Source organism: Pituophis catenifer, unplaced genomic scaffold (assembly GCF_029215685.1).
Source record: "Pituophis catenifer annectens isolate HBS135680 unplaced genomic scaffold, rPitCat1.0.hap2 SCAF_3, whole genome shotgun sequence".
In the NCBI taxonomy this organism is placed as follows: domain Eukaryota; kingdom Metazoa; phylum Chordata; class Lepidosauria; order Squamata; family Colubridae; genus Pituophis; species Pituophis catenifer.
In genome coordinates, this window is record NW_027256883.1 from 39,444,818 (window position 1) to 39,472,726 (window position 27,909).

The 27,909-nt window shown below is 36.0% G+C and overlaps 1 protein-coding gene across 2 annotated transcripts in view; it reads left to right on the top strand.

Annotated features, from left to right (window-relative positions):
* The window catches only part of ASPH (aspartate beta-hydroxylase), a 106,660-nt gene extending 83,828 nt beyond the window's left edge, over nt 1–22,832 (top strand). The window contains exons 22-26 of one of the 2 annotated variants that reach the window (XM_070940523.1): nt 2,461–2,598; nt 10,856–10,991; nt 18,198–18,289; nt 20,136–20,269; nt 22,446–22,832. In XM_070940523.1, coding sequence (XP_070796624.1) covers nt 2,461–2,598; nt 10,856–10,991; nt 18,198–18,289; nt 20,136–20,269; nt 22,446–22,596 — 651 coding nt within the window. In that variant the 3' untranslated portion in view covers nt 22,597–22,832. The remainder of the gene's footprint in view (nt 1–2,460; nt 2,599–10,855; nt 10,992–18,197; nt 18,290–20,135; nt 20,270–22,445) is intronic. The other variant, XM_070940524.1, reaches the window with a different exon arrangement.
* The last annotated feature ends 5,077 nt before the right edge of the window (nt 22,833–27,909 follow it).

The following is a 27,909-nucleotide window of genomic DNA, read 5'->3' on the forward strand; positions in this document are numbered from 1 at the left end:
TTTTTTCTACAACCTCTTCGGCCAAAGAGGTTGTAGGGGGAAAAAATGCTTTTAAAAGCCTCTGGCGATCCCAGCTGGATTGCCTGATCGTCAGAGGCTTTTAAAAGCATTCTTTTACAATCTCTTCGGCCGAAGAGGTTGTAGAAAAAATGCTTTTAAAAGTTTTTTTTTTTAAAAAAAATGTTGGTCACGCCCACCCAGTCACATTACCCCCCCAAGCCACGCCCACAGAACCAGTAGTAACAAATTTTACATTTCACCACTGCCCCAAACTGATGGATGACCAGACTCAACAGCCTTATGTAGATGTTAAATGGAGGGAGAAAAGTATTTAGTCCTGAGGTTTCCCACAGATCAGCTCAAATTATCTTTTTCCTGTTACGAACATGACAAATCAGGCAATCAAGTTGTGTTGATTTGGTATTTTCATTATTTTTCAGTGTGATTTATATTGTATATGTTATTCAATGGATAAATCTAGTTTGGAACAAAATTAGGGTTCATAAAAAAAAGATCTTCTTTGGGCAAAACATGTCATTGAATTTGTCACTATGAGTCAGTTCTGAATGAACACAAAGAAATCCTGACTATGTTCAAATTCAAGATCTCATCAAAGAAAGAAATCAGTACATAAGCATTTGTAATCCCCATTACTCAAGGCCCGCCTCCCCCTCCCCTCCAGCTGGCCTGCAGAAAAGTACAATGCTGATCCAGCCCTCAAAGAAATCCAGGTTGACACCCTACTCTACTCCAATCTTACCATATAAATAAGAAGGTGTGAAAAATAGTTTTAAATACTTTTGAACAAATATGCTAGCAATGCCCTAGACCCGTGATGGCAAACCTATGGCACGGGTGCCACAGGTGGCACGTGGAGCCATATCTGTGGGCACATGAGTGTTGCCCTAGCTCAGCTCCAGCACGCATGTGCGCACCGGCCAGCTGATTTTTGGGCCTTCCGGGCCCACTGGAAGTCAGAAAATGGGCCATTTCCGGCCTCCAGAGGGCCTATGGGGGTGTGGAAGGCTGTTTTCACCTTCCCCAGGCTCCAAGAAGCCTCTGGAGTCTGGAGAGGGCGAAAAACAGGCCTACCAAGCCCACCATTAACCTTTTTGCCATCATGTGCCAAAAGCGGGGGTAGCGCGGGTGTGTGTGTGTGTCACGTGCACAGGGGTGCGGGGTGTGCGGGGGCATTGAATTATGGGTGTGGGCACACGCGCACACAACCCCCCCATGCTCCCCATGCTTTTGATACCCGATGGCAAAAAGGTTAGCCATCACTGTCCTAGACAATATAGGACCTTATACCATAAGGGTTCTGAATCCTATGCTTTAAAAAAATACAATGAATGTCACCTTCAAATTGCCCTGGTAAATTCAAGGAGATCAGAGGTCATAGAAATGAAGTGAAGCACACATCTTTTCTCCCTTCCATCATTATAGTTATAATGGGGTTTAAGTACAATAAAAAATTGGCATAGGGAATAAGCTCCTGCTTATTCACTAGGTGATGATTTCAGAGCCCTTTACACTGTCTGAAAGAGAGAAGCAGAGTTTTGCCTTTTATGCTTGACATTTCAGTTAAATACACATGAAGGAGTTCTTATATTTGATGTCAATCCAGACAACTGCTATTCATTCTTTTGGTCCTGACAGCATTATTCAGAACAGAGTATTGCTTGTCTTTGTTTTGCCAGAAGAGAAGGCATAAAAGATACAGAGAGCTCTCAAAAACATTATGAGGCGTAGGAAGTATGGATTGTTGCAAATAAGGGAATTTTTGGGGAGATGTGGGTATAGATGTATTGAACAGGAGAATGAGGAAATCATTTCACTTTTCATTATTCTTTATTCCAAATAGAATTAGAGGCCACAATGCAGGAATTTCTCTTTCCTCTTTTATTTCCTCCTGGCTACAGATCATCAATGACAGACATTGGATTTTTTTGAGTCCTGGTTCCTTTCTTTGCACTGTATTTCTGCTACTTCATGGGTAACAATAGCTTCTATATATGATCATGGATTTATTACATCAATGCCTCAAAGGAAAAGTTCATTCATTCATAGTTGACTCATAAAGTTATATAAATATTCGTTAAATATAATGACAGTTAAAGTGATATTATAAAATTTTGGGAATATGAACTACAGTAATAATTTGGAACTAATTTTGTAAAAATAATGTTTCTCCCAGCCAGATTAACATTGCTTTCTTATAAATCACAGTAATTTCAAAAATGGATTATGTGGACAAAAAATAGAGTGGAGTAAATGTTCTTCTGCTCTAATGCGCAACATTATAATTTCAATTTTAATAACTAATATTAATATTTCATTGTGTGGAAAAATAAGTAGCAGAAAGCCGGAAATAATGACTAAATTATTATATTTCTCATTAACTTACTTTTTCCATTGAAATGCAACAACTGAAAAATATGCTGTCAAATTTCAATCTTCTAGGCGTACAAGTGGTATGAACTTGGGTACCAACGGGGTCACTTTGCATCTGTCTGGCAGCGTTCTCTGTATAATGTCAAGGGCTTAAAAGCTCAGCCATGGTGGACAGCAAAGGAAACTGGTTATACAGAACTGATCAAGGTGCGCAATGTTGCTCTTCCTTTTTCTATAGAAACATTATGCTAAGTTGATTTTAAAATTGCTGCTTTGTATATTTTAGAATAAGCCCAATGTACATAATGGAATGTACTTCTAAACAGAATTGAATGAGTATGTCAGTTCTGGCTTCTATCCTAGCCTCAATTTTTTATTTCTATTTTTGTTTTGTCTCATTTAATTTCTGCTTAATCTGTGATTTTAAAAAAAACTAAGAAATGTGTATATATTGTGTGCATATTTCTCTTTGGATGAATCTCCTTTCCATCTGCCTCCTGCATCCACAACCTAAGCGAGGAGGTCCTCTAAGAAATGTAACTTTGTATGTAATCCCTTATAAATCCAAACATAGAAGTAGATTTTTAGAGAAAAAAATATTAATAACCAGACCACTTTTTTTAGTCTGTTTTTGGCTCCTACTCTCCGTCCAGACTAGTCCTTGCAGTTTTTTTGGTGAGGCTTTTTGGAAATGGTTTGCCATTGCTTCCTTCTTAGGGCTAAAGAGAGTGTGAGGACCTGGAGCTGGGCATGGAAACAACACGGCCAGAGCAAAAGCTTAACTCCCCTTTATTGTTCCAACTTTACCCCAAAAGTCCCACCATTCAAGTCCAGGAGCCAACCTCTAAATACGCACCTTCAATAGGTCCTGGCTGCTATTTGTCCAGAGGAGCAGTACAGTACTGAGAGTAGCTACAGTTCAAGGAATTTGGTTTCAGAGAGTCCTTGTCACAGGAAGAGTTCCCTGGGACTGCAGCACCACCTGGAGTATAACTGTGTCACTGCGACCTCGCACTGAGCCGAGCCAGGCCAGGCAAGCAAGGCCAGCATGGCATACAAGGCAAGCAAGACAAGGATAGCAAAGTATCCAGATATCAGTAACAACACGTGAGATTGGAAAAAAGCAGCGCTTGTTTCCGACAAATCCCCCTCCCAACGGCATCTCCCTAAATCTCGTTCCCCAGGTGAGCCCTGTGAAGAGGGGCAGGGAGCCCTCGTCTTGAGTCATTGGGTTGCCCTGCACTGATCCTGCTTCCTCTCCATTCTCCAAGCTTGGGGATCAGAGGGAGGAGGTTATTGCTCATTGCCAGAGCTCCAACTCTCCTCTATTCTTCTGCCTGCCTTGTCATCAGCCCTCACCTGGTCATCCTGCACCCCCTCTCCCTCGCTGGCGACCCTTCCCAGGACCGAGGGACCTGGGATTGCCTCGTCCTGCTCCTCCGGTCATTCTTCCATTGGCCCTAGCTCTGTCTCGTCCTCCTCCTTGGATCCAGGCTCCAATGGGACCATAACAGACAGAGTAACTGGCCTAAGATCACCCAGCTGACTTTGTGCCTAAGGCAGAAGTAGAACTCACAGTTTCTAGTGTGAACTCTTAACCAGTGCACCAAACAGCTCTCTTATGCTACATTGCCAAAGATATAAATAAAAAAGATAATTACAGTTTGATTTAGAATCTAGTTACATAGGTTTGCACTAAAATGAGAGTGGATTAATTTCTCACTACTGTATTTCTATTCCTGAATAATCATTCAAAATATAAGACTGCCCCAGGCAAGACTCCATTATAACTGATAAAAATTATTTTCTTTCTTCACTAGAAGTTAAATTATTTCAGCCTAGTTCAAAATGCTTTACAACAATGTAGTGGAAGGATTAAATTGCATAAGTATGTTAAGTAGCAAACACAATGAATTGCATTGCTGGCCCATGAGTTGGATAGACAAAGATAGCTACTGTAACTCAATAATTCACACTAATTACTAGGAGGCAAGCCTTTAATTAATGAGTGTTGTAATTAGTGGATAACAGGCCAATCTATGTTTTCTCATGCTCTCATAACTCTTAGAGGTTTCAGTGGGACATTTAATTGCATATGATAGGCAATATTAGGCCAGCTGGATAAATGGAGAAATCAGGCTAGATTGAAATAACTTGGCAATATTTGTAGACCTTGGCGATAGATGAGAAAAGTATTACTACACTGCTGTTCCTTAACTACAATTTATTTGCTTTAGTATTAATCTTATATTTAGAATATCATTTGGTGGAAGTTTTATTCTTGATGTACATCTAGGACAGGCTTACCTGGAACTGTTTCAGTCAACTGTATTAGTAACAAAACTATGGTCACATTATTTGGGAGAAGAAAGCTACATTCTTTATGGTCTTGCAACGCCTGAAGTACTTTTGTTTCTTAATCACTTTCAAAAATGCACTGTCCTAAATAGGAAATTCTGAACTTGTAATCCCAAAACACTTACGAGAACACTGAATTAGGAAAGATGATCAAAGTCAAATTATAGGAAAGACATTACTAGTCACTATTTTTGTTTTTGTTTAGGTAGTGTTGTGTCCTAATAAAATTAACATGAGTATTAGCTTTCTGATAGCTCTTCATGCAGTCATTTAAAAACAAAACGATCTGATTTTCATGAGCAAGATATATTTAAATGTTAGGAGAGAATTTTCTTTTATATTAGAAATAGTTCCTTATTGTTTTTAGCTGATGCTTTCAACAGATTGCCTTGTGAAAGTTAAGGAGAACTTAATTTGCATATACACATTAAATTCTAGGGACTGTGATTGTTTTTTTTTAAAAAATCTTCCTATTACAATCAACACTGTTAGAGAATCCTGCTGGCTGCAGAAAAACAGATGTGTAGGAATGCTCAAAGATGCTGCAAAATAGTTAAATCAGGCAGGGCTAGTGTTGAAGGAAATGAAGTCTGACCACAGCTAGCATTTCCATCATTTGAGTTTGACTCAGCTCCAGATTTTTCCACTTGCTTAGTCCTTCAGATGCTGCTTTCCCAATGAGCTCACTTTTGTATTTTGAAGTTGGACTGAATTTACGATCACAGGATTTATTACAGCAGCAACTCATATGTCCTGTGAGGCCAGAACAAATCCTGTCCTTCTAGTGGCAGGAAAAATATCAGAGACAGAAATGTGTTTGTTTTTCTGTCCTGAATGTTACTCACTGTGGTTCTCCAGCATCTCCATTTAGTCCTGTTGGAATGTTGTTTATGAAAGGAAAAAAACCCAAAAGCTCCTTTCTACAGTATCTACCACCATAGTTTGTTCCCTAATGCATAATACACCTTCTATTTACAGTTAGGGCTGATAGTTCTTTGGATTAAATAGAACCCTTTGTTTTGGAAGCTTTAATGCTTGGGTTTAAGCATAATATAGCACCTATATTGTATCTAATATTTCCATGTAGAAAAATATGGTAAGACAGAACCAATACTTCTAAGAGTAACCAACAGTTTACTTAGTGAATCTTCCTTAGTCATACTTTGGAAAATTGCCTGGCATTCTGGTAAATTAATATCTTTTAACTTAAGGTATATGTAAGCCTCCTGTTTTTTTCAGGGAATAGTTATAGGAATAACTTATTTTTTGTAAGGATAATTAATTTATTTTTTTTATTTTTTTTTATTTTTATATGCCACCCTTCTCCGGAGACTCAGGGTGGCTTACAATGCATTAAGCAATAGCCTTCATACTTTTGTATATTTTATACAAAGTCAGCTTATTGCCCCCACAAACCGGGTCCTCATTTTACCCCCCTTAGAAAGGATGGAAGGCTGAGTCAACCTTGAGCCTGGTGAGAATTGAACTCGCAGTAATTGCAGGCAGCTGGATGTTAAATGCTGCCTTAGTAGGAGGCATTAGCCTCCTACGCCACTCAGGTGGCGTAGCCACTCACTTAGATGCATATCTAATATGGCTAGTGTGTTCGAAAGCTTGCAGGTGTAGTGATCTCCAGTAGCTGCGTATCCATTTTTGCCTACTCGTACAAATATATAAAGATTTATTGGAAACTGAGATGCTGCATTTGCAACAACTATTTGGAAAAGCCTGGGCTTTGAATCTCCATGCTATTTTATGAACAACATAAATATCTACACCCAGCCTTATCAGTGCAAAAGGTCAAAATCCTTTGGGGCAGGGAGGTATGGGGGGGGGGGGGGTTTGGGAAACCAGATCCTTTAAGAAGTCTGTCTCCCCTCCTACTTATTCTTCTTGTATAGGATAAGTGACTTTATATTATAGATAGCTTTCATATCCCCTTTTCCAGGTGTTTTACATGACAAAAAAAAAAGGATGCATACAGAAACAAACATAAAACACAAGAGAATAATTCTCACAAAGACAAAAAAAAAATCAGTGGAACAAGATAGTCTTCCATCATTTCTGAGAACATTGGTTGAATATGAATTCAATTCACTTCAATAGATATTCAATTTCTATTAATGAAATACAACCTCAGCCCTCTTCTGCACTAGCCTCTGTAAGTAATTGCCTATGACTGTTTCAAAATGCTCTTAAGCATCTCCATCTCCTGTCACAGATTTACATTAAAATTGTTCTAGTAGGTAGCTTGATTTTCATTCATGTATTCAAGCAGAGCTTGGAAGGTCCTCTGCTAGAGATGCTTCTGTTTATTCTTTGAACAACACTGGTAACTGATTTTATCTAGCCATGGTGGCGCAATGGTTAGAATGCGGTACTGCAGGCTAAGTCACTGCTCACTACAGAAGTTCGATCCTGATGGGTTCAAGGTTGACTCAGCTTTCCATCCTTCTGAGGTCGGTAAACTGGGGACCCAGATTGTTGGGAGAAATATACTGACTCTGTAAACCGCTTAGAGAGGACTGTAAAATGCTGTGAAATGGCATGTAAGTCTAAGTGCTATTGCTATTACTATTGCTTTGTATGGCTAACAGCAAAAGCTTTTGCTGCAGCAAATATCTATTTTGCTTAATTGATATTCAGGTGCCTAAAATAGCTAATACAGTTGGAAGATTGCCTAAGGAATCAGAAAATAATGAAGTTGTGGAGTCATTAGAAAAGAGTATTTGTAACTATCATATTTTGCATGTTAATGCTCTGTAAAATTATTACAATTTTTGAACAAAAAAATTAATCCTAATAAAGAGCTTTGTTTTTACTACAAGCAAAATGTGGTATAGCAGAATAATAACAAGCTTAATAAAGATAATGTTTTCATTAATTTTGAAAAGGTTTTATGCTTCTACTTCAGCTATTTTTAACACCAAGAAATTTAGGCAAGTTTGTTGTTCGTGCAATCTAAATTAGCAAGTGTATCACTTCATCAGTTGCAGTTTTGCAAAAAAGCAGCATCAGTCTTTCCAATTTAATTTGTACCATTTCTATAACTAGTAATTTTATGTTCCTAAGACATGTTTTTTATGATGAAATTAGTCTCCTTTATCTTTCCCTCCAATACCTTTTTGGTATCAACAGCACCATGAGTGGACTGTGTCATTTGTTCCAACAAGTCAATAATTAGTAATAGCTATTGGTGGATTTAAACAGTCAGCAGACTATTTAAACACATGGACAGACTAAATCTTAATCAGTGGTACCTGGTGCAGCAGCTGCCAAAAAAGCCAACACAGTTCTAGGCTGCATAAACGGAGGGATAGAATCAAGATCATGTGAAATGTTAATACCACTTTATAATGCCTTGGTAAGGCCACACTTGGAATACTGCATCCAGTTTTGGTCGCCACAATGTAAAAAAGATATGGAGACTCTAGAAAGAGTGCAAAGAAGAGCAACAAAGATGATTAGGAGACTGGAGGCTAAAACATATGAAGAACGGCTGCAGGAACTGGGTATGTCTAGTTTAATGAAAAGAAGGATTAAGGGTGACATGAGAGCAGTGTTCCAATATCTCAGGGGCTGCCACAAAGAAGAGGGAAACAAGCAATTCTGCAAAGCATCTGAAGGCAGGACAAGAAGCAATAGGTGGAAACTAATCAAGGAGAGAAGCAACCTAGAACTAAGGAGAAATTTCCTGACAGAACAATTAATAAGTGGAACAACTTGCCTCGAGAAGTTTTTAAGAAGATATTGGATAACCATTTATCTGAAATGGTGTAGGGTTTCTTGCTTAAGCAGGGAGTTGGACTAGAAGACCTCCAAGGTCCCTTCCAATTCTGTTATTCTGTTTTCAGTAATAGAATAACAGAGTTGGAAGGGATCTTGAGGTCTCAAGCAGGAGACCCTGTCCCATTTCAGACAAATGGCTGTCCAACCTCTTCTTAAAAACCTCCACAACTTTATTCACAACTTCTGGAGGCAAGTTGTCCCACTGATTAATTGTTCTGTCAATAAATTTTCCCTAGTTCTAGGTTGGTACTCTCCTTGATTAGTTTCCATCCATTAATTCTTGTTCTGCCTTTTCTTCCTTCTCTTCTTCTTTGTGGTAGCCCCTTAAATATGGGAACATTGCTATCATGTCACTCTGAATCCTGCTTTTCACTCTGATTAAACTAGAAATACCCAATTCCTGCAACTGTTCTTCATATGTTTTAGCCTCCAGTCCCCTAATCATTTTTGTAGCCTGGTACTGCATTGGCTTTTTTGATAGCTGCTGCACACTGCTGGCTCATATTTAAGTGATTGTTCACTAGGACTGCAAGATCCTTCTCACAATTTCCACTATTGAGCCAGGTGCCACTCAATATGATTAAGTCTGTTCTTGCAGTTCATGATCTTATCCACAGTCAGTACTTGGCCATGTAACATGTTCAGGAAAAATACAGTCTAGTCCTAGAAAAGAAGACAATGACAAGCAAGGTAATGAAAAATAAGGGTTCTTTTAGTGCAATAAAGATCAGAAAACTTAAAATAGTGGTCTTTCCAGCTATGCTAATGATTAGCTGAGTAACTTAGGCATTGGAAAACAGAAAAAGAAGATAATGTTTGAATTATTGATGTGAAGAAGGTTACTAAGAATATCAGACTCCAAGAACATCGAGTTATGGACCAAATAAAGGCTCAATGATCCCTTGAGATTAGAAAGAAGAAATTCACATACTGTAGGCATGTGATACATGCAAGGTTATTCTTGTCAAGGCTAAGGAAGAAGACAGTAATAAGGTGGATGGTTGGGAACAAAAGAACACAGAATTGTTTTTTTAGAAAAACTTCAAAAGTCTGGACAAATTGGTGATCGTTTCCTCATGCAACCACAAGAACTGAAATACAACTCCATGAACATTTACCTAACTGAGTTATTTATTTGGGTGAAATATAGCATATTATATTTAGTCTTTCCTTTCAGAGCTAATAAAATGTGCATAATAGAACAAATGTAATGATTTGAACTCTTAATTGTTCTTCATGTAAAAGAGAAGGGCTATTACCAAAGCTCCTCCTTCCAAGAAGAGTTTTCCATGACCTTGGAGGATCTAAACATGTGAAACAAAGGTATTAACGGGAAGAAGAAAATGAGGATATCTCTTCCACATATGCAAACTCATCCTTGTTCACTGAACAAAACTTAGGTTCCAACTACATTCAAAGCCCCATTGTGAAGGAGTTGCCCGGCTACTAGCCCACTTAACTGATTGTGTGCCTGGATCTTGATTTAATTTCCTGAAGTTGAATAATGTGCAGCCATGTTTCTGGCTTTTGGAGAATGAACTTTGGAGCACTTAATAGCACTTAATGTTAGAGCTGTGACAAATGATTGAGAAGAATTATATCAGACTGATCACAAATACAAGAACAGCACCCCCATCACTAAAGACTTTTTTTTTTTTTACTTTCAAGCTCATGATCTTTTCCACAGTCAGTACTTGGCCAGGTATTTGATGCTATAAATGGACTTCTCTACCTTCTTTTAGCAAGAATATAGTAGATTTGATTTCTATAAAGTCCATCTGAAGAAGTCCCTCTTTAGAGGCAATAGTTTTGATTCTTTTGAAGACAATATTAGCTATAAAGAAATCACTAGAGTGGCATAATTTAGTATGTCAGGCTCCTGCTTCATTTCATTTTCCTGTTAAGTATATTCATTTTGTTTTATCAGTTTCATAAACCATACAATCCAACTACGTTTTCCTCTTTCATGTTTCCACCTTTGGCATTCCAGTTACCAATCACAACCAGCACATCTTGCTTGCATGTTCTGTTGATTTCAGATTGGACTTGATCATAAAGTCCTCCTCTGCATCAGCAGTTAGAACATAAATTTGAATGATTATCGTATTGTCCACAAAGTAGCACTACCTTAGATAAATCAAAAGCAAATAAAAGTGGAAACTATTCTGGTAAGTGTTTGATATTATTGGAATAGTTATGATACAAAGATAATTGAAAAGGAGAAACTATGGGAGGCTTTTTGACTGATGAGGCTATATTTATTTTTGAGGAGAAATAGCTAAAAGAATATGCAATGTACATGATTTTGTCCTATTAGTCCTTAGAAAAAAACTGGAAGGTGATCCGGGATGAAGGACTTGCTGTAATGGATAGAAGCAAGGGCCTCTTTCTTCCAGAAGATGAAAATTTACGAGAAAAGGGTGACTGGAGCCAGTTTACTCTGTGGCAGCAAGGTACACAACTCATTACTTTTCTTGTCTGTTCCATTGTTTCCTTTCCATGCTAACAAAAGAATGCAACTAAAATGTTAAAGGGGAAATATGTTCTGTGATGCTAAAGATAATGAAAATTGAAGTGTCAGCCATCATCATCATCATCATCATCATCATCATTATCTCTTTTATTCATTAAACATGGAACTCAGTCAACTGAACATTTAACAATGTGTCACAAATACAATTGACTGGTGCTAATGGTTGATACGGGTTGCTGCCAGTGTCCTAGGTATCAATGAAGTATCTTCTTAAAATATATGATGTTCTGAGTAGCACAGTTTTTTGTAGTTCCGCTGGTGTTATTGCAGGAAGCTGCAATTTCTTGATGTGTTTTGTAAAATTCTTGGACATGGTACCAAGTGCCCCGATGACAATGGGCATCACTTTTTTGGTTGTCCAAGTTCTGTGCTTTTGTCCCAGTCGCTTTACAGTTGCACGCCCTGGTTCCCCAGCAGTAGCAACTGAGCCCTGTAGCCATTTTTTGGCAGATGCCCAGTAGCCATAGCACCTGATGCAGTCCTTGTTGATCCGGACAATGACCGGTCCGGTATGGAATTTTGTTGATTTCTTATCATTGGTGATGGTAGATACCTGAGTTAATTCATGGTGGCTAAGCCACTACCAATCTGAAGACTGGCATTCCCATAACCATAGGGACTGCACCCTATAGCCGTCCAGCCCAGCCACAAATGATGATGATGATGATGATGATGATGATGATGATGATGATGATGATGATGATTGAAAGATGCTCTTCATGAATACATGCTGCTCTTACCATTATTATTAGACTTGAGCAAAAACTCTCTTTTTTTTCATTTTTACTATTAGTTCTTATTCAATTTAAGGAGATATTTTTAATTATTCCAAAAAAGAGAACAATATCATTAAAATATTCATGATTTCATGAAGGTTTTTAATTTACATAACTGCAAACTGATTCATAGCATATTAATTATTATTCTTATTATTCTTAGCGTAGTTGTTCTTATGTAGAGAATATTTAAAATAAATAACAAACCATAAATATTTACCATTTCATAAAAAAACCTCAGAACTAAGCTCTCGATCACTGGCATGCTCTCAATCACTGTCAACAAAATTAGGACAATAATAAGAAAATGGTTATAAAATACGTTTAAGAAGATATAAAAATTTGCAGGAAAATTTATAGCTAAGGTAACATAGATTGAGGCGAATCCTATCTATCATGTCGCAAATAAAACTAAATATATTAAAAGTTGGGGGGAAAAATAGAAAGACTATACTGAGTTCCTCTACAAATATGATTATAAAATTACCAAAACTGTTGCAGAGAAAGATAATTTATTCAGGAACTAACTTCTCTAGAGAGGTCTACAGTAATAAACCAAGCCAAATAGGAAATATGAGATACTGATGAAGTATCTGTTAATTGTTTAAAGCTGCAGAAGGGAGTTAAACTGTATATAGCTATGTTTCTATAAATATGGAAAAAATATTGTATGGCCTAGAGCAGTGATGACTAACCTTTTTGCCGTTGTGTACCAAAAGTGGTGGGAGGGTGGGGGGGGGTCGCACATACGCATGCCCACACCCATAATTCAATGCCCTCTGTGCGCCCCACCCCCGCGCATGTGCACATCACCCCCCCACGCTCCTCCCACTTTTGGCATGCAACAGCAAAAAGGTTACCGGTGGGCCCGGTAAGCCCGTTTTTCACCCTCTCCAGGCTCCAGAGGCTTTCTTGGCCCCTGGGGAGGGCGAAAACGGCCTTCCCCACACCCCCAGAGGCACTCCGGAGGCCAGAAACAGCCTGTTTCCAAACTTCCGGTGGGCCCAGAAAGCCTGAAAATCATCTGGCTGGTGCGTGCATGCGTGCTGGAGCTGAGCTAGGGCAACGCTAGGATGCCCACTGATATGGCTCCACATGCCACCTGTGGCACGCATGCCATAGGTTCGCCATCATGGGCCTAGAGATTACAACATAATGCATATAGCTATACTCAAGAAAGAAATTGCAGGAGAATGTCGATAATTTTTACACATAAGGAAAGTTTTGACTAAGTTCTTACAAACAAAAATGGAGCAGTATATGGAGTGAATTCCAAAAGCAGATAAGTTTCAAAAAATGCAAACGGTTAGGTAGCTAATTTAGAATTAATAATCAAGAGAATAAAAGAAAGAGTTTTGCATTTGCTTCTTTACAATATATCTGTCAATGTTATAAAACACATAAATAGCACAGTAACTCATGGAAATAAAACACAAGATACCTCTGGAATAGAAAAGGGATGATGATGGAATTTTATAAACTAAAGCAAAAGCTAAAAAGGAAAACACAATTAAATTAAAACAGAAACAAAAGTTTTCTTATATACCTGTATGTCTCAGTAAGTCTGAGTAAATTAGAGGAGTTTAGCAAAATAAAATTAATAGCACATACTATTATTCCATTCTTGGAAATAATATAAAAATGTTCCCAATTACACAAGTATATAAACATACAACTCTGTTCTAAAGATTAAACAAACATATGTAACATTTCCCATGATGAGCCACTGATTTAAAAGCAATAATATAATCCACTGAGTGCTATAAAACGACATTTAAAGCAAAGATACACTCAAACTAAGTAATGGCTCATTAATTACACAAAGAGAAGAACAATTCATGTACAGCATGGGTGCAATTTCTGGAAATGGAGTACAAAGATTGTTCAAGAATAATCCTGCACGTAATAAAATAATTTTAAAAATTACAGGGCTAAACTCTAAATGTCAAAAATAAATAATATATCTAAACATTTAAATATTGAATAACAAAATGATCACAGTAATTCTCAAACTGAAGTCTTCATTAATGTTTTTAGAGACCAAACATCTTAATCTTAATATCCATAATGTGTAAAGAAGAACATTTTCTGTACATACTGATGTGGACCAGTGGTGAAATTCAATTTTTTTTACTACCGGTTCTGTGGGCATGGCTTGGTGGGAGTGGCAGGGGAAGGATACTGCAAAATCTCCATTCCCACCCCACTCTGAGGCCAGCCAGAGGTGGTATTTGCCGGTTCTCCAAACTACTCAAAATTTCCGCTACCAGTTCTCCATAACCTGTCAGAACCTGCTGGATTTCACCCCTGATGTGGACCCAAAAGGAAGACCAAAAGGAAAAGTCTGAAATAGTGTGCTGATATACTTACCAATGTTTAACTAAAGGGATTTTTGTATGTTTATGTCTATTCCCACTTTTTAAATTGTCTAGTGGCTTTGCCTGCATAAAGTAAGTTAGCATTGATGCTTGATAATATATTACTGTTATGAGTTATATGTAGTGAAATAAAAAATAATATATGATCTGCTATACAGGGTTAATTAATATTTTGAGTTTCGAAATATAACTACAGGAAATATACTGCTCACAATGAAAGCCCTTATGAAGGATTCTAAAACAGAAATGGACTATTACACATTGAACAATATATCACATTTCAGAAGCAAAATAAGCCGTCATAGATATGGATTGACATCCAGGAATTTCCTAAACTCCAAAACCAATAATTGAAAATAATTGAGAGGCTGAAATGTTAATATTCTGAAATATGCAGATAATTCAATTTTGTTAAATAAAAGGAGGCATCAAAACCTTTATCTTATGTTATGGATGTAAAAATGGAAAATGAAATATCTGGGTTAATATTAAATATTAGGGAGAAACATAATGCCAAGCAGTTTAATTAATGAAGAAGTAAAAAAAATAGATAATTCAATTCTGGGAGGCTTGGATAAAGATTTTAAAAAATGAAACGTGTTAAGGAAAAATACAGTCTCGTTCTAGAAAAGAAGGCAATGAAAAACAAGGTAGTGAAAAATAAGGATTCTTTTAGTGCAATAAAGATCAGAAAACTTAAAATAGTGGTCTTTCCAGCTATGCTAATGATTAGCTGTGAAAGTTAGGCATTGAAAAACAGAAAAAGAAGATAATGTTTGAATTGTTATTATTTTTTTAAAGTTTTTTATTAAATAAACATTAAAAGCATTGGACACAGTGTGACCATCCTGGTCTTGTCATATCCATACATATTTTTAACATAACAACAAATATTATTACTATTTGACATACATTGCTACTTTGTTCTTATATGCATATCCCTTATTCTCATTTACATATTTGTCTAAATATTATCCAGTATTAATTCTACAAGCCCTAAATCTTTTTTGTTCCAACTCCTTTTCTCCTTTCCAACCATTGGTACATTTTATTCCAGATTTTATAGTATTCTGTCTCATCCTTGTTTTTGAGTTCTAGTGTCAGCCTATCCATTTCTGCACATGTCAAGATCTTCATTATTATTACTTCTTCCAGGGGGTTTTCTTCCTTTTTCCAGTATTGCACATAAACCAGCCTTGCTGCTGTTATCACATGCAGCATTAAGTATATCAGTTCTTTGCTATATTTCTCTTTTGTAATTCCTAATAGGAATAATTCTGGTTATGTTTTGTTCTAATATCTCCTCCAACCATGCCTTAATCTGGCGCCAAAACTCCCTTTTTTTACATAACCACCACATATGATAGAAAGATCCTGATACTAAATTGCATTTCCAACATTGTGGTGATAAGTTCCTGTTCATTTTCGCTAATCTTGTGGGCGGGAGATGCCACCTATAGAACATTTTATACAAATTTTCTTTGTACGCAGTGGCTAACGTTAGTTTCCTGTTTCTCTCCCATAAATCCTGCCAATTATCCATATTAATATTATAACCAAATTTTTGGGCCCACATTACCATAGTTTCCTTCACTTGTTCTTCTGCCATTTTATATTCCAATAGGTATTGATAAATTTTCTTTATTGCCTTTTTGTTCGTTCCTAATAAGATTTTACCTAGCGCCGTCAATTCTTTCTTAATACCCCATTCCTTTTTATCCTTCATATAGCGTGATTTGATCTTTAGATATGCCGACCATTCCAATTCTACCCCTTCATCATGTAGTTCTTTTCTAGATTTTAGTTCCCCTCCTTCATTTAAAATCTCCTTATATTGTATTTCCCAGGTTGACAAAGTTTGGGTGTACTAGCACCTCTAATGTAGAGAGCCAAACAGGAATTTCCAAATAGAAGAACTGGAATACAACTACATGAACATCTACCTAACTGAGTTATTTATTTGGGTGAAATATAGTATATTATATTTAGTATTTCCTTTCAGAGCTAATAAAATATTCATAACAGAACAAATGTAATGATCTGAACTCTTAATTGTTCTTCATGTAAAAGAGAAGGACTATTATCAAAGCTCCTCCTTCCAAGAAGAGTTTTACATGACCTTGGAGGATCTAAGCATGTGAAACAAACATATTAATGGGAAGAGGAAAATGAGAATATCTCTTCCATGTATGCAAATTCATCCTTGTTCACTGAACAAAACTTAGGTTCCAACTACATTCAAAGCCCATTGTAAAGGAATTGCCCAGCTACTGACTCATTTAACTGATTGTGTGACTGGATCTTGATTTATTTTTCTGAAGTTGAATAATGTGCAGCCATGTTTCTGGCTTTTGGGGAATGAACTTTGGGGGACTTAATGTTAGAGTTGTGACACTTTAAATGATTGAGAAGGATTATATCAGACTGATCACAAATACAAAAACAGCACTCCTATCCCTAAGGAAGATGGTCTTTTTACTTTCAGGCTTTCACCCAAGCTTGGAGAAAAACATTCTACATTAAGAGTCATAATTAAGAAGAACTTCTTCTAAATTGTTTTTGAAGTGTGCACGGCCATACTTAATATAAGCTAAACAGGTAAAAGCCTGGTCATTGCCGGGCTGGAAATCTGTTCATGAGCCACATGTAAATTATTTTTGCTCTTGGAAAGACTCACATAAAAGGAAACATTTTCTTTTTTTAATGTTTTATCAAAGTCTAAGTAAAATAAAGAGTTCCACTTGAAAGTGGTAGTGGATTCTTGTTTCATGTTTGAAGAGGAGAGGCAGGGAGTGAGAAAGAGGACAAAACTGAATGGCTTTGGGGCACTTCCCAGAATTGTTTCTGTATTTTTAGTGTGCTACTTTATGTAGCTTTAAAAATATTTAAAAGGTGCTCTATTTTTTTTTTTTTCATTTTCATTTCTGCATTTATCTGCAAGGTATAGTTTTGCATTTCTCTTACGTAGAAAGCTTATTCTTGGTTTATACCTAACAAAGTGGATGGTTCACAGATTACAAAGTGGCCTGAGGAAACGTGCACTGGCAAAAAAAGAGATCTTTTCTTCTTACAAGTGAATGCAATTCTGTCATTTATAATTAAAATGAGGCAATAAACCCAGAAGGGTAATGAAAAAATGGGATGATGTATAAGACGTTTTGAGGTGCTGGAAAATAATAAAATTGCTTTTATTTCTACCTCTACTTAAAATAAAAACTTTCTTTTAGTTGGTCATAATATTCTTGTAGAAGATTAATGTTCCGCAAATCACGAGCCCATCACCACTGTTATAAAAAGACACCGAATTTCACTTATATTTTTATGAACTCCTTCTTTGGATTTCGTTAGGGAATTGAACATTATCCTGTTTCACAACACCAAGGCAAATTAGGCAGCAAGAGAGACCATGGAAGGGAGAGCATAACTGGACCAAAGTCAGTCAGGAAACTTTGTTCTTATCTATAGTCATGAAACTACAACTAGATTTTATGCAATATTCAAATAGCTCCACAATGCTTCCCTCTCAATTCAATAAAAGTTGGAGTATGTGAAGGAGTATGCAATGACTTTCTCTGGGATCAGTGAAAATTTATTATGAAACATCCATAGATATCATGACATATCATATAAAGTAGTAGACAGCCTAGTATTAAATCTGGGCCAAAGCAAAACTATTTTCAAAGAGGAAAAAGTTGGCCATCTCTGTTTTAGATGGTTGCTAACTGTAATGAGTATGAGTTACATTCTGTATAAAAAGAAATACAAAAGTATTCCACTTCTATACTTAGGTACAAAGGCCAATTCGATTAGAGTTAATCACCACAGGATTTTTGGATGATTTACACTCTTAAATCTCTTTCAAGCGCTTACTGAGCTGACATTTTCAAATCCCCTGTATGACTATACTTAGATGTGGGGGTGTGAAATTCAGATTACCTATGCTTAAACTATATTTTTCCTCTTTCACTCTAGGAAGAAAAAATGAGAATGCCTGCAACAGTGTTCCAAAATCATGTGCCTTATTAGAACGTTTCTCAGAAGCCACTGGATGCCGAAGAGGGCAGGTACTGTCTGGTTTGTAGAGCAGGTCCATAGATAGATAGGAAGAAGCATCCACATATATTGGGCAACTATCCAACTTCAAAGGGCAAAGTGTGATTCAGAGGCCATGTGGGCCTGCATATAGCACCTGTTTTGAACATCTTAAAGCAAACAGGTCTTTTCCTGCGATTGCATATTCACTGCAGAAGACAGCCAAGTTAGTGAGGAATATCAGTTGCTTTTAGTTGCTACATTTGTAAATGTGTGCTCTGAATCACATGCTGCCCTTCAAATCCCCCTTGAGGATTAGACCCTCAATCTAATGGTGGTCTTAAAGACATGGTTTTGTCATCAAGGATCCAGATGTGTGGGAGAGCCTCTTAGGTTGATTTGACGGTGGTAGATTTATTTTTACTCAGTTGCTAATTATATGACTGGGAGTTACTTTCAACTGTTCAACCAGAATCATGTACAGTATTTGAGATGGGTGGCTATACAAATTGAATAAATAAAAAATTTCAAGATATATTTACAGTGCTTATACATAGTGGGGAGTGGATGTTGATGTATACTGTATGTGTTACTTTGACTTGTAAGTATAACTTACAAAAATATTAAGAAGAAAAATAATTATTAATTGATTTTGCCTGGGGCAAATGCTAAAATAAAATCTCTGCCTTTCCAATTTACCTTTACTGAATGTTTATGAGTGAGTCAGCATGATATTTGTTATAGACAAATGATGCAATTATGTTTGTTTTTCTACATAGTCTATGATTGAAAACCGAACAGTAACTGTCCATCACAGTTGTCAATAATTACAATTGATCTAGAACATAGGTGTCAAACTCGATCATGTCACATGACGTATCATGACTTTTTTACCTTTGCGGAGCTGGGATGGGTGTGGCCAGCACATGACGCATCTGGCCCGTGGGCCGCCAGTTTGACAGACCTGATTTAAAAGGAGATACAACTAATTTAAAAGATGCAAACCTTTACATTATAGATACCATGGATAAAATCAAGTTTATTTCAAATAGGATTATGTTAACATAATTGTTTATTTATAAAAAGTGCTGACCATAAACTGATTTGATTGAATTGCCTTTTGGTCTCCTTTTGGAATTACGTTTAATGTCAGCAATATGATTCAGCTTCAGAAATCAGTTAACAGATTGATTGTTTAATCATCTACAACCGGTAATAACACCTAAATATCCTTGGTTGAGGTTAGAGTTGATCTTCATTTGCACTTGGAGGCAGGTCACAATTCTAGCTGTTGATGGACTGAAAAAAAAAAATAGAGGCAAATCTTTTCTATATTGCTGCTGTGAAATCACCTAGAATCAGGTGTGATTGGAAATTGTCTTGATCTTTTAATGTATAATCACTAAATATAGTTTGCAATTTGAAATTAAACCTTCCTGTTGCTTATATGAATGGAGAAAATTAAGACATTTACACTATATCTCTTTAAACTATGATTAATACATGCAAGTAAAGCTACTGGTAATATATATATATATATTTACATCCTTATTTTTAAAGTGAAAATATAATCCACAATAGACATTAAATGGCATACAGTATACATAAAAGCATGTGCCTATGTCGATTAAATGGAATTAGAATAGTTCTAGGAGACTCAATTTTAATAAGATGCTATCGTGTGGTCTGAAGGGTGGAAATTCATTTTCATCCATAAAGCATGTTCACAAGTAATTTGCTTCAAAACTTGAGGTAGGGAGCCTAACATAAACTTTACTCATTTTGGTTGGGTTCAGCTAGATATAGTTTATTTATATTTCTAGAAGGTTGACATAATTGACATGAGTTTTTGAAAATCAACTGAACATCTTTTTGCAGATCAAGTATTCTGTCATGCACCCAGGGACTCACGTCTGGCCTCACACAGGGCCGACTAACTGTAGGTTGAGAATGCATTTGGGCTTGGTCATTCCTAAAGAAGGCTGCAGGATACGTTGTGCTCAAGAAACCAGGTATCTTTCCTTCTCCTCACAACACATTTTTTCTAGCGTGTCAAGTGTCAAGAGCCAGGATACTAAGAGCTGGTATGGAATCCAAGAGAAACATCTCCTTTGTAAGCTAAGCTAGCAAAAAACCATCAGAGAGAATAGTATGGACATAATGCTTAGAAGCCTGCTTATCTTCACCTAGTCAGGTCTATATATATTATGGTATCTGTACTTAACAATATCTACGTAGGCATTGAATTTGGCATCATCCAAGCTCCTGCTTCATCTGAGTATCATATAATTTTGAAGTTATTTCCATTAAAAACAAATTGATGTTGCAAAGTAAAGCACAGCTTTTAGCTTCATAATTGTTTATAACAAAGCCATAGTACGGGGCTGCAATCCAAACTTTTTTTTTTTTGTATGGGTGCTCACTGATCACCCCTTACCTCCTTTAAAAAAGGTGAAATTGAGTTGGGAAGGTAAAGAATATTCTGAGAAGCTGTGATGACACAATGAAAAGTAGGGGGATACACAGTAGGGGGATACACATCAAAAAGTCAAGATGGCAAGCTGCAAAAGTGTGATTGAAGCCCTGTTCCTTTGTAAGTGCAATGTACAGTTGCAAAGCATGTTAAAAAAAAGAGTAGAATTTCAATCCCACAGTTGCAGCTATCTTCATGGCTGTTTTGACACGCATGCATATGCATGGATCACAGAGTTTACTTCCTGACAAATCAAATTTATATGATTGGTCAAATTGTGAGGGTACCAGTATTAGGCTCTCAAAATTCCTGCTGTCGAGTGGCACAAAAAAAACCCACCCTCTCCTTTTTGGGTTACTCTTGTTAATTCATGACTAAAAGCCAGCCCAAGAAATGAAAGGTAATCTATGACAGTGCAATGTCACTTAACAGCTGAAACATTGCTCTCTAAGTTCATCTCTACATAATATAAATGAGTTGAAATCTTTAATAATATTATAAATATATTTAAGTATATTATATTAATTATAATATACCTTATAATTTTGTCTTGCCTAGTCTTGATTGGTTTTTTCAACTGTTCTCGCTATAATACTTGTTTGAATGTTCAGCAATTTCAAAATGTTGTATTATTTCACATAGTGTTATAGTTCCTTCCTTTTTATCATGTGCATCTCCCATGTTGCCTTTATTTCCTTACCTATTATCCCATAAGGTGTCAGTAGATGAGACTTGAGTATTTGGAAGTGAAAAAAACAAACAAACCCAAGGAATAAGACATAGTAGCAAACACTATTTCAGATATTTTTTTACTTGTGGAGAAATAGTACACATAGTACATTTTTCTGTGACAGCCTCTGGGTCAGTATAAACAGCTTGGCTCCCTTCAAACTTATCAGTTTTTCACCTGGTAGAATGAAAGAAATAATAACCACAGGAAGTCCTCGATTTAGAATCACAATTGTGACTGGAACTTCTGTTTCTAAGTGAGGGAGTTGTTAAGTGAATCATGTCTGATTTTATGACCTTTTTTCCATGGCTGTTAAGTGAATCACACAGTCATTAAGAATATCCAACGTCCCCCATTGACTTTGCTTGTTGGAAGTCAGCTGGGAAGGTGAATGAATGACAGTCATGTGAGCCCAGGACTCTGTAATAAATGTATCTTGGTTACCAAGTGCCCAAATTTTGATTAGTGACCATGGAGACACTGCAACTGTTGTTAAGTGTCAGGTCATAAGTCAGTTTTTTCAATGCTATCATAGGTTCAAACGATCATTAAACAAATTAAACAAGAGCCTTGATAGTACAGTGGTCTATGCACCCTGTTATTAACACAGCTGCCTGCAATTTACTGCTGGTTCGAATCTGTCCAAGGCTCAAGGTTGACTCAGCCTTCCATCCTTTCTAAGGTAGGTGAAATGAGGACCCAGTTTGTGGGGGCAATAAGCTGACTTTGTATAAATATACAAAAGTATGAAAGCTATTGCTTAACGCATTGTAAGCCGCCCTGAGTCTCCGGAGAAGGGCGGCATATAAATCAAATTAAAAAAAAAAAAATAGTTATAAGTCAAAGACCACCTGTATGATGCCATAGATAAACCTTGTGTCTTTGATCAGCTATGTAGATTTTGTATCCAGGATGTAGATACAATTGGAAAAGTTTTGAGTTCTCATAAGCAGCAGGTAAAATATAATTTGTTTTTTTCTTTCAGATCCTGGGAAGAAGGGAAGATTCTCATTTTTGATGATTCTTTTGAACATGAAGTGTGGCAGGATGCTAATGCTTACCGGCTGATATTCATTGTGGATGTCTGGCACCCAGAGTTAACATCACAACAGCGACGCACCCTACCAGCTATTTAAGCAGTCTTGAAGTTTTTCCCTTTTGAGCTTCACACTGTGTGCTGAGAAGTACAACAAAAATTAAATGCAACTGTATCAAGAATGTGTAAGGACTTTAAAGCATCCTGTTCTGTGTACCGCCCCATTACAGCACTGATCTGAATGCTCTGTATTCATGCTGCAAGTTGGAATTCTATGCTTTTATCAGCCAAAGAACATCCTGTGCTACATTTTGAAAGAAGACTAGTGCCAGACTTTTTTGATATATATTTTTGAAACTCCTTGACGTAAAAGCCACCTTCAAAAGCCTGAATGTAATCATAAGGAATGCAGATTTCCAGACTGTGCAATTTCTGATCATTATGAGATTATTCAGAAGCAGTATTTAGTGGATTGTGTCCTCAAGCACTACATCCACCTCCTCTCCCATGATAAAAGCAACCATAAGCTCTTAAAGGACAATATGAAAATGTATTATTGTTACCTTTTATAATTCTATGTTGGTTTCGTCCAGTGGATTTATAGGGTGACCTATAGATAAGAGGAGCAGGTGGTTTTGTGTCTTATTTTTGATAGATAAGGACATTTTTTCATCAGATACAGTATGTATGGATACTTTTTTCTGTTCTATTTGAACCACTTTCTTTTTCAACTTTTCTTTTAGTTCCCTTTTTATATTAATTTAGAAACAATGAAGCCTTATACAAGCAGCGATCTATTTTACTGAGGATGGCTTTTTCCTTCCAAGTCAAAGGATGAGTAAACATTTCCTTTGTCCAATTCTAGTTAAGAGCAAATTTTACCCAATTTTGTGTTTATTTTTAATTTTTTTTAATAACATAAAAACATATTTTAAGCTTAGATGAAGTACATAGAGGCTGTGGGCTGCATTTTTTTCACCAACTTTTTAATGCAGTTGTTTTTTAAAGAAACTCATAATTTAAAGCCTGATTAAGAAATAATTGATAACTGGAGCTGTTTTGTAACATTTTTGTTTTCAATTACAGCCAATTTCATATCCTACATGAAACTAAGAAAGAGAAAGTAACATATAAATATATTCTGTGGTGTTTAGTGGTTTTCCCATTAATGAATGAATGAATGAATGATCATGAAACTTTTTTAATGATTCATTGTCATTCAACCTATCAGTGCCAACCTTTGAACCTGTTCTCTTTTTGAAGCCACTATATAATTTTACATTCATCTCTGATGATGCAATAAGCAAGACTGACATTTAAACAGCTTTGCATAGATGTTTCAAATTACATGCACTAAGACTAGTTATAAGCAATTAATTGCTCATTGTCAAAAGGTACAAGATTGGTGTAATTTTATGCAGAGAAATGTACCAAGGTACACATTTCAAATGTAGGTCTGCAAAATCCAACAGGTGCTCCTGGAAATAATTTCTGGTCATAATTTGTGCAAAATATAGCATATCATAGATTGAATAATCTCTTAATCTGCCTTGATAGCTGTTTGTTCTTTGCTATGACAAAAGTTGTCAAACTGAGGATTGGAAACATCTTAAGGAGGACCAGTGTTGAAATAATATATATTGTCTGAGGCTTGATATTCATGGTCAGACTTTTCAATACTAAAAATTGTATAAATCAATTTTTCAGATGCCTCCTTTTCTTATCACAGCCACAAGGACTGTGTAAACTGCCTACAATTCTTCTTTTTAATTATTTATGTTATAGAAAATTATGTTGTTTGGCTTCTCTCAGAAATATTATTGAGTATTTGGCGTCTCTGCCAAATAAATAGTCTATCTTTTATAACTTGCTGGTGCTGGTAGCAGCCCATCAGTAGTTTACCGGTTTCTTTGGAATTTCTGTAAAAATATGCAAGTTACAGAATTTCAGTATTATTTTTTAATTATTCTAAATGACTATAGTCTTACATAATGGATTTTTGGGGCAGGTATACCCAGTCTACTGATTAAAGTTTGGAGCACCCTTTTAGTATGATACTATTGCTGCTATAAAAAAAAACAAATATGGGCCAAAAATAAATGATGGACAGGGGAACAAAAGGTTCCTCTCATGAATATGCAGGATTGATTTCAGAGATTATGCAAAATCAAGCAAATTTATGTGTCCTTCCCATTAAAAAAGATAGACTCCCATTTAATTTTTTTATTTCAAATAAAGCATTTTATGTAGTAAAGTTGCAAGATTCTATCCTTGTTTTCTGATATATAATTTGTATTTCAATTATTACAAAGAGTCTATTTTATAGGAAAGAATATCTATAGCTCAGGATAGGGCAGTGGAGTTCTTGGCGTTCTCTGAGCTTGGTTCATTTGCAGATGTTTCCTTACCCAACTAAATAACATCATCAGTATGATTCATCCATAAGCAAACAATCAAACTCAGAGAATACCAAAGACTCCATATTTGTTTCATGTACAACCTTAATCAAAATCAAATTATTAGTTTAATTCCTGGGGAGAGGGGTTCTCATACACATTCATTATCATTTTAGGATGATATCTCAAAATTTAAGAATGCTTGTGGTACGGCATTCTGTGCCTTAAATTCAAGAGCTTTCAAAACAAATATATAGCTGCCTGTTCATGTGCATGGGTGTACAGATACACATAGAGAGACATGCCCTAGAGCTTTAAAGAGAAGCTCTGGACCTTATGAGGAACAAGACCATCATCTCTATCATATTAATTGATGCAGGGACTCTTCTTTTCAGGATTCCTCATGAACTAATGCCTTATAATGTAGCTGTGTGCATTTTTAATTCTGGTGCATAAATTTTGAAAACAGATGCATTAACAAATATGTAAAGGTTCATACTTTGGTGAAGTCCAAAGCATTATTTCCAAATAATTTTACTATCCTAACACATTTCTGTTTCAGTATCAAATCTGAGTTTTGCTCACAGTAATGAAGCACAGTTTCCTTGAACTACTGCTGCTAGCAACCCTTAACTGAAAAGTATATTGCACAGGGTACATGTTTCGGTTTTTACTTTTTTCATTTTAAAGTTATTATACTCTTCTATGTTACTGTAAGAAACATATTAAAAAAGTGATGCACAGTAGAACTGCAGACTTAAACTGTATTCATCCTCAACCTTAGTAATACCAAGATTCTTTAGGAAAGATATTCCTGTGATATTTTCAAAGTATATTATAATCTTCACACAAGCTTATTTACTTCACAATTTCAGGATTTATTAGCTGAGTTGAAATTGCTAACTTGAATGTCTGTGGATTTTATATATAACACACCAATAAGATGTTTGACGTTTGTTTCTTTGTTTTGGCCACCATAAATATTAAAATCTCATGCCCAATCATTTTTGTCCACCGCAGGCATATTTAATTGTTACAATATTCCTCTTGTGATTATTGAATGCGGACATAAATTTACAGCTCTGTCAATCATTGATCGATAGCAATAACCCTAACCCCTGTGGCACGGAAAAATGTGAGACACAGCTGAAATAAGTAGATGTAATCAATTAGTGTGCAAAGCCCACTGAAAGCAAGAAACATTCGTGAGAGGTAAATGGTGAGTGAAAAAAGAACAAGTGCCAAACATTATTTCATTGTGAAAATAAATTACACAGTTCTTTAGATAAGTTTTTAATGCTTGTTGAAGCCTTTTTTCAAAATTTACAATGCATTTGGTCATTGTTTTTGGTGGGTATGAAATCCTACTGAAACATAAGTGCAGCACATTTTCCCTAAATCATACATTGATTAAAAACTCACGTGCTTGGTTATGATTAACAGTTTTCATTGTTGGTTTCATGGCAAAAAAAAAAAATGATTTTTGACCAGGACAAGCTGTGGTCCAGAGTAAGTTTCCTGTATGAATGGAGACCCTGTATTTCACTTAGAAGAAAGGACTGATTGAGCATTACTGGTTTCATAGAAGAAAGAAAGTCATACTCAGTTCTGGGACAATAACAATGTTAATTAAAGTATATTATCTCTGTAGAAAAATGTACAAGCAATATTTTAGCACTATAGATTAGACAGTTCCTAAAAGATCAAGTCCCCACTAAAGATACTTGATAGCAACATATAATTTGATTCATCATATTTGGCTACTGCTGAAAAACATCACTGCTTCAGACCACCACCTTGGATAGCCATCCTTGGTCGATGGTGATTAAGCCTCTCTATGAATATGGTTTAAATGTTCTCTGATTAAAGATTCCTAAATACTGCTATGTCATATTGTGATGTGCAACTAAAGTGCTCACTGTATTTGAAGAAATAAAATCACAATAAAAATAATGTTGCTATAACTGATTTGTAATATATATATATATATATATATATATATATATATATATATATATATATATATATATATCACTATATATATATAGTGTTTGTTTTTATTTCTTTATACGAATTGAATGGGGCCCAAAACAGAACAAAGTCTGGAATAACCATCTGTTCTTTGGCTTTTGATCTCTGGATATTTATGATTTGTTCCACTTTTCTTTCTAATGGTAGTATATTCAATAACTGATCCCAAGCTTTTTCTTTCTATTATAAATATAACCTAATTTGCAGTCAGTCAAACCTGACTTGGTATATCTTTAACTGATTGCAGGAGAAAATATACTTAGGGAATTCTGCTGAGCTCAATTGATCTAAACAAGAAATCCTCAATTGGAATATTAATCTCCCAAGACATTCAAGACACCCTGCTTGTGTTTGCATGTATTTCACACATGTAACTTTCCCAGCTGGGTGCCCTCCAAAAAGATTAGATTACAATTTCTATTATGCCTAGTAAACATGATCGATGCCATGCTGCTGGTGATGATGGGAGATAATTAGGAGAAACTTTGGACCTGATACTTCTGTGCTGCAAACCAAGGTTGGCTTCTTACTGCAATATTTAAACTCAAGACATTTTTAAAGTGGCTGTGTAAATACGTATGTGTGTGTCTATGCACAGGCATGCACGCCTTCTAATTTTTATTTAAACAAAACTGTAACTCTGCCTAAACAATATGAGAGAACTTCAATGAATCCATCTTTTAGTGACAGATCACTGAAAACAATCTGTGTTTCAGACATTATTAATATAATGCACTCTTATAAAAAATTGTTTTACAATCAGACTTGTTCACTTGTTATTCTGGGCCACAAGGAATATTTTACCTCTGGCTTTGGACACAGACACATGGCTGGTGATAATCGTTACTTGCTCCACAAAGATGGAGTGCTTGGTTTTTTTTTAAGCTGAATGCACATTAATGTGTATTAAACCTGTCATTTGCTTCAAAAGGATTGTGGACCACTGAAGTCTGAGGATACAGCTGTATTTCGCAGGGATTTCAATC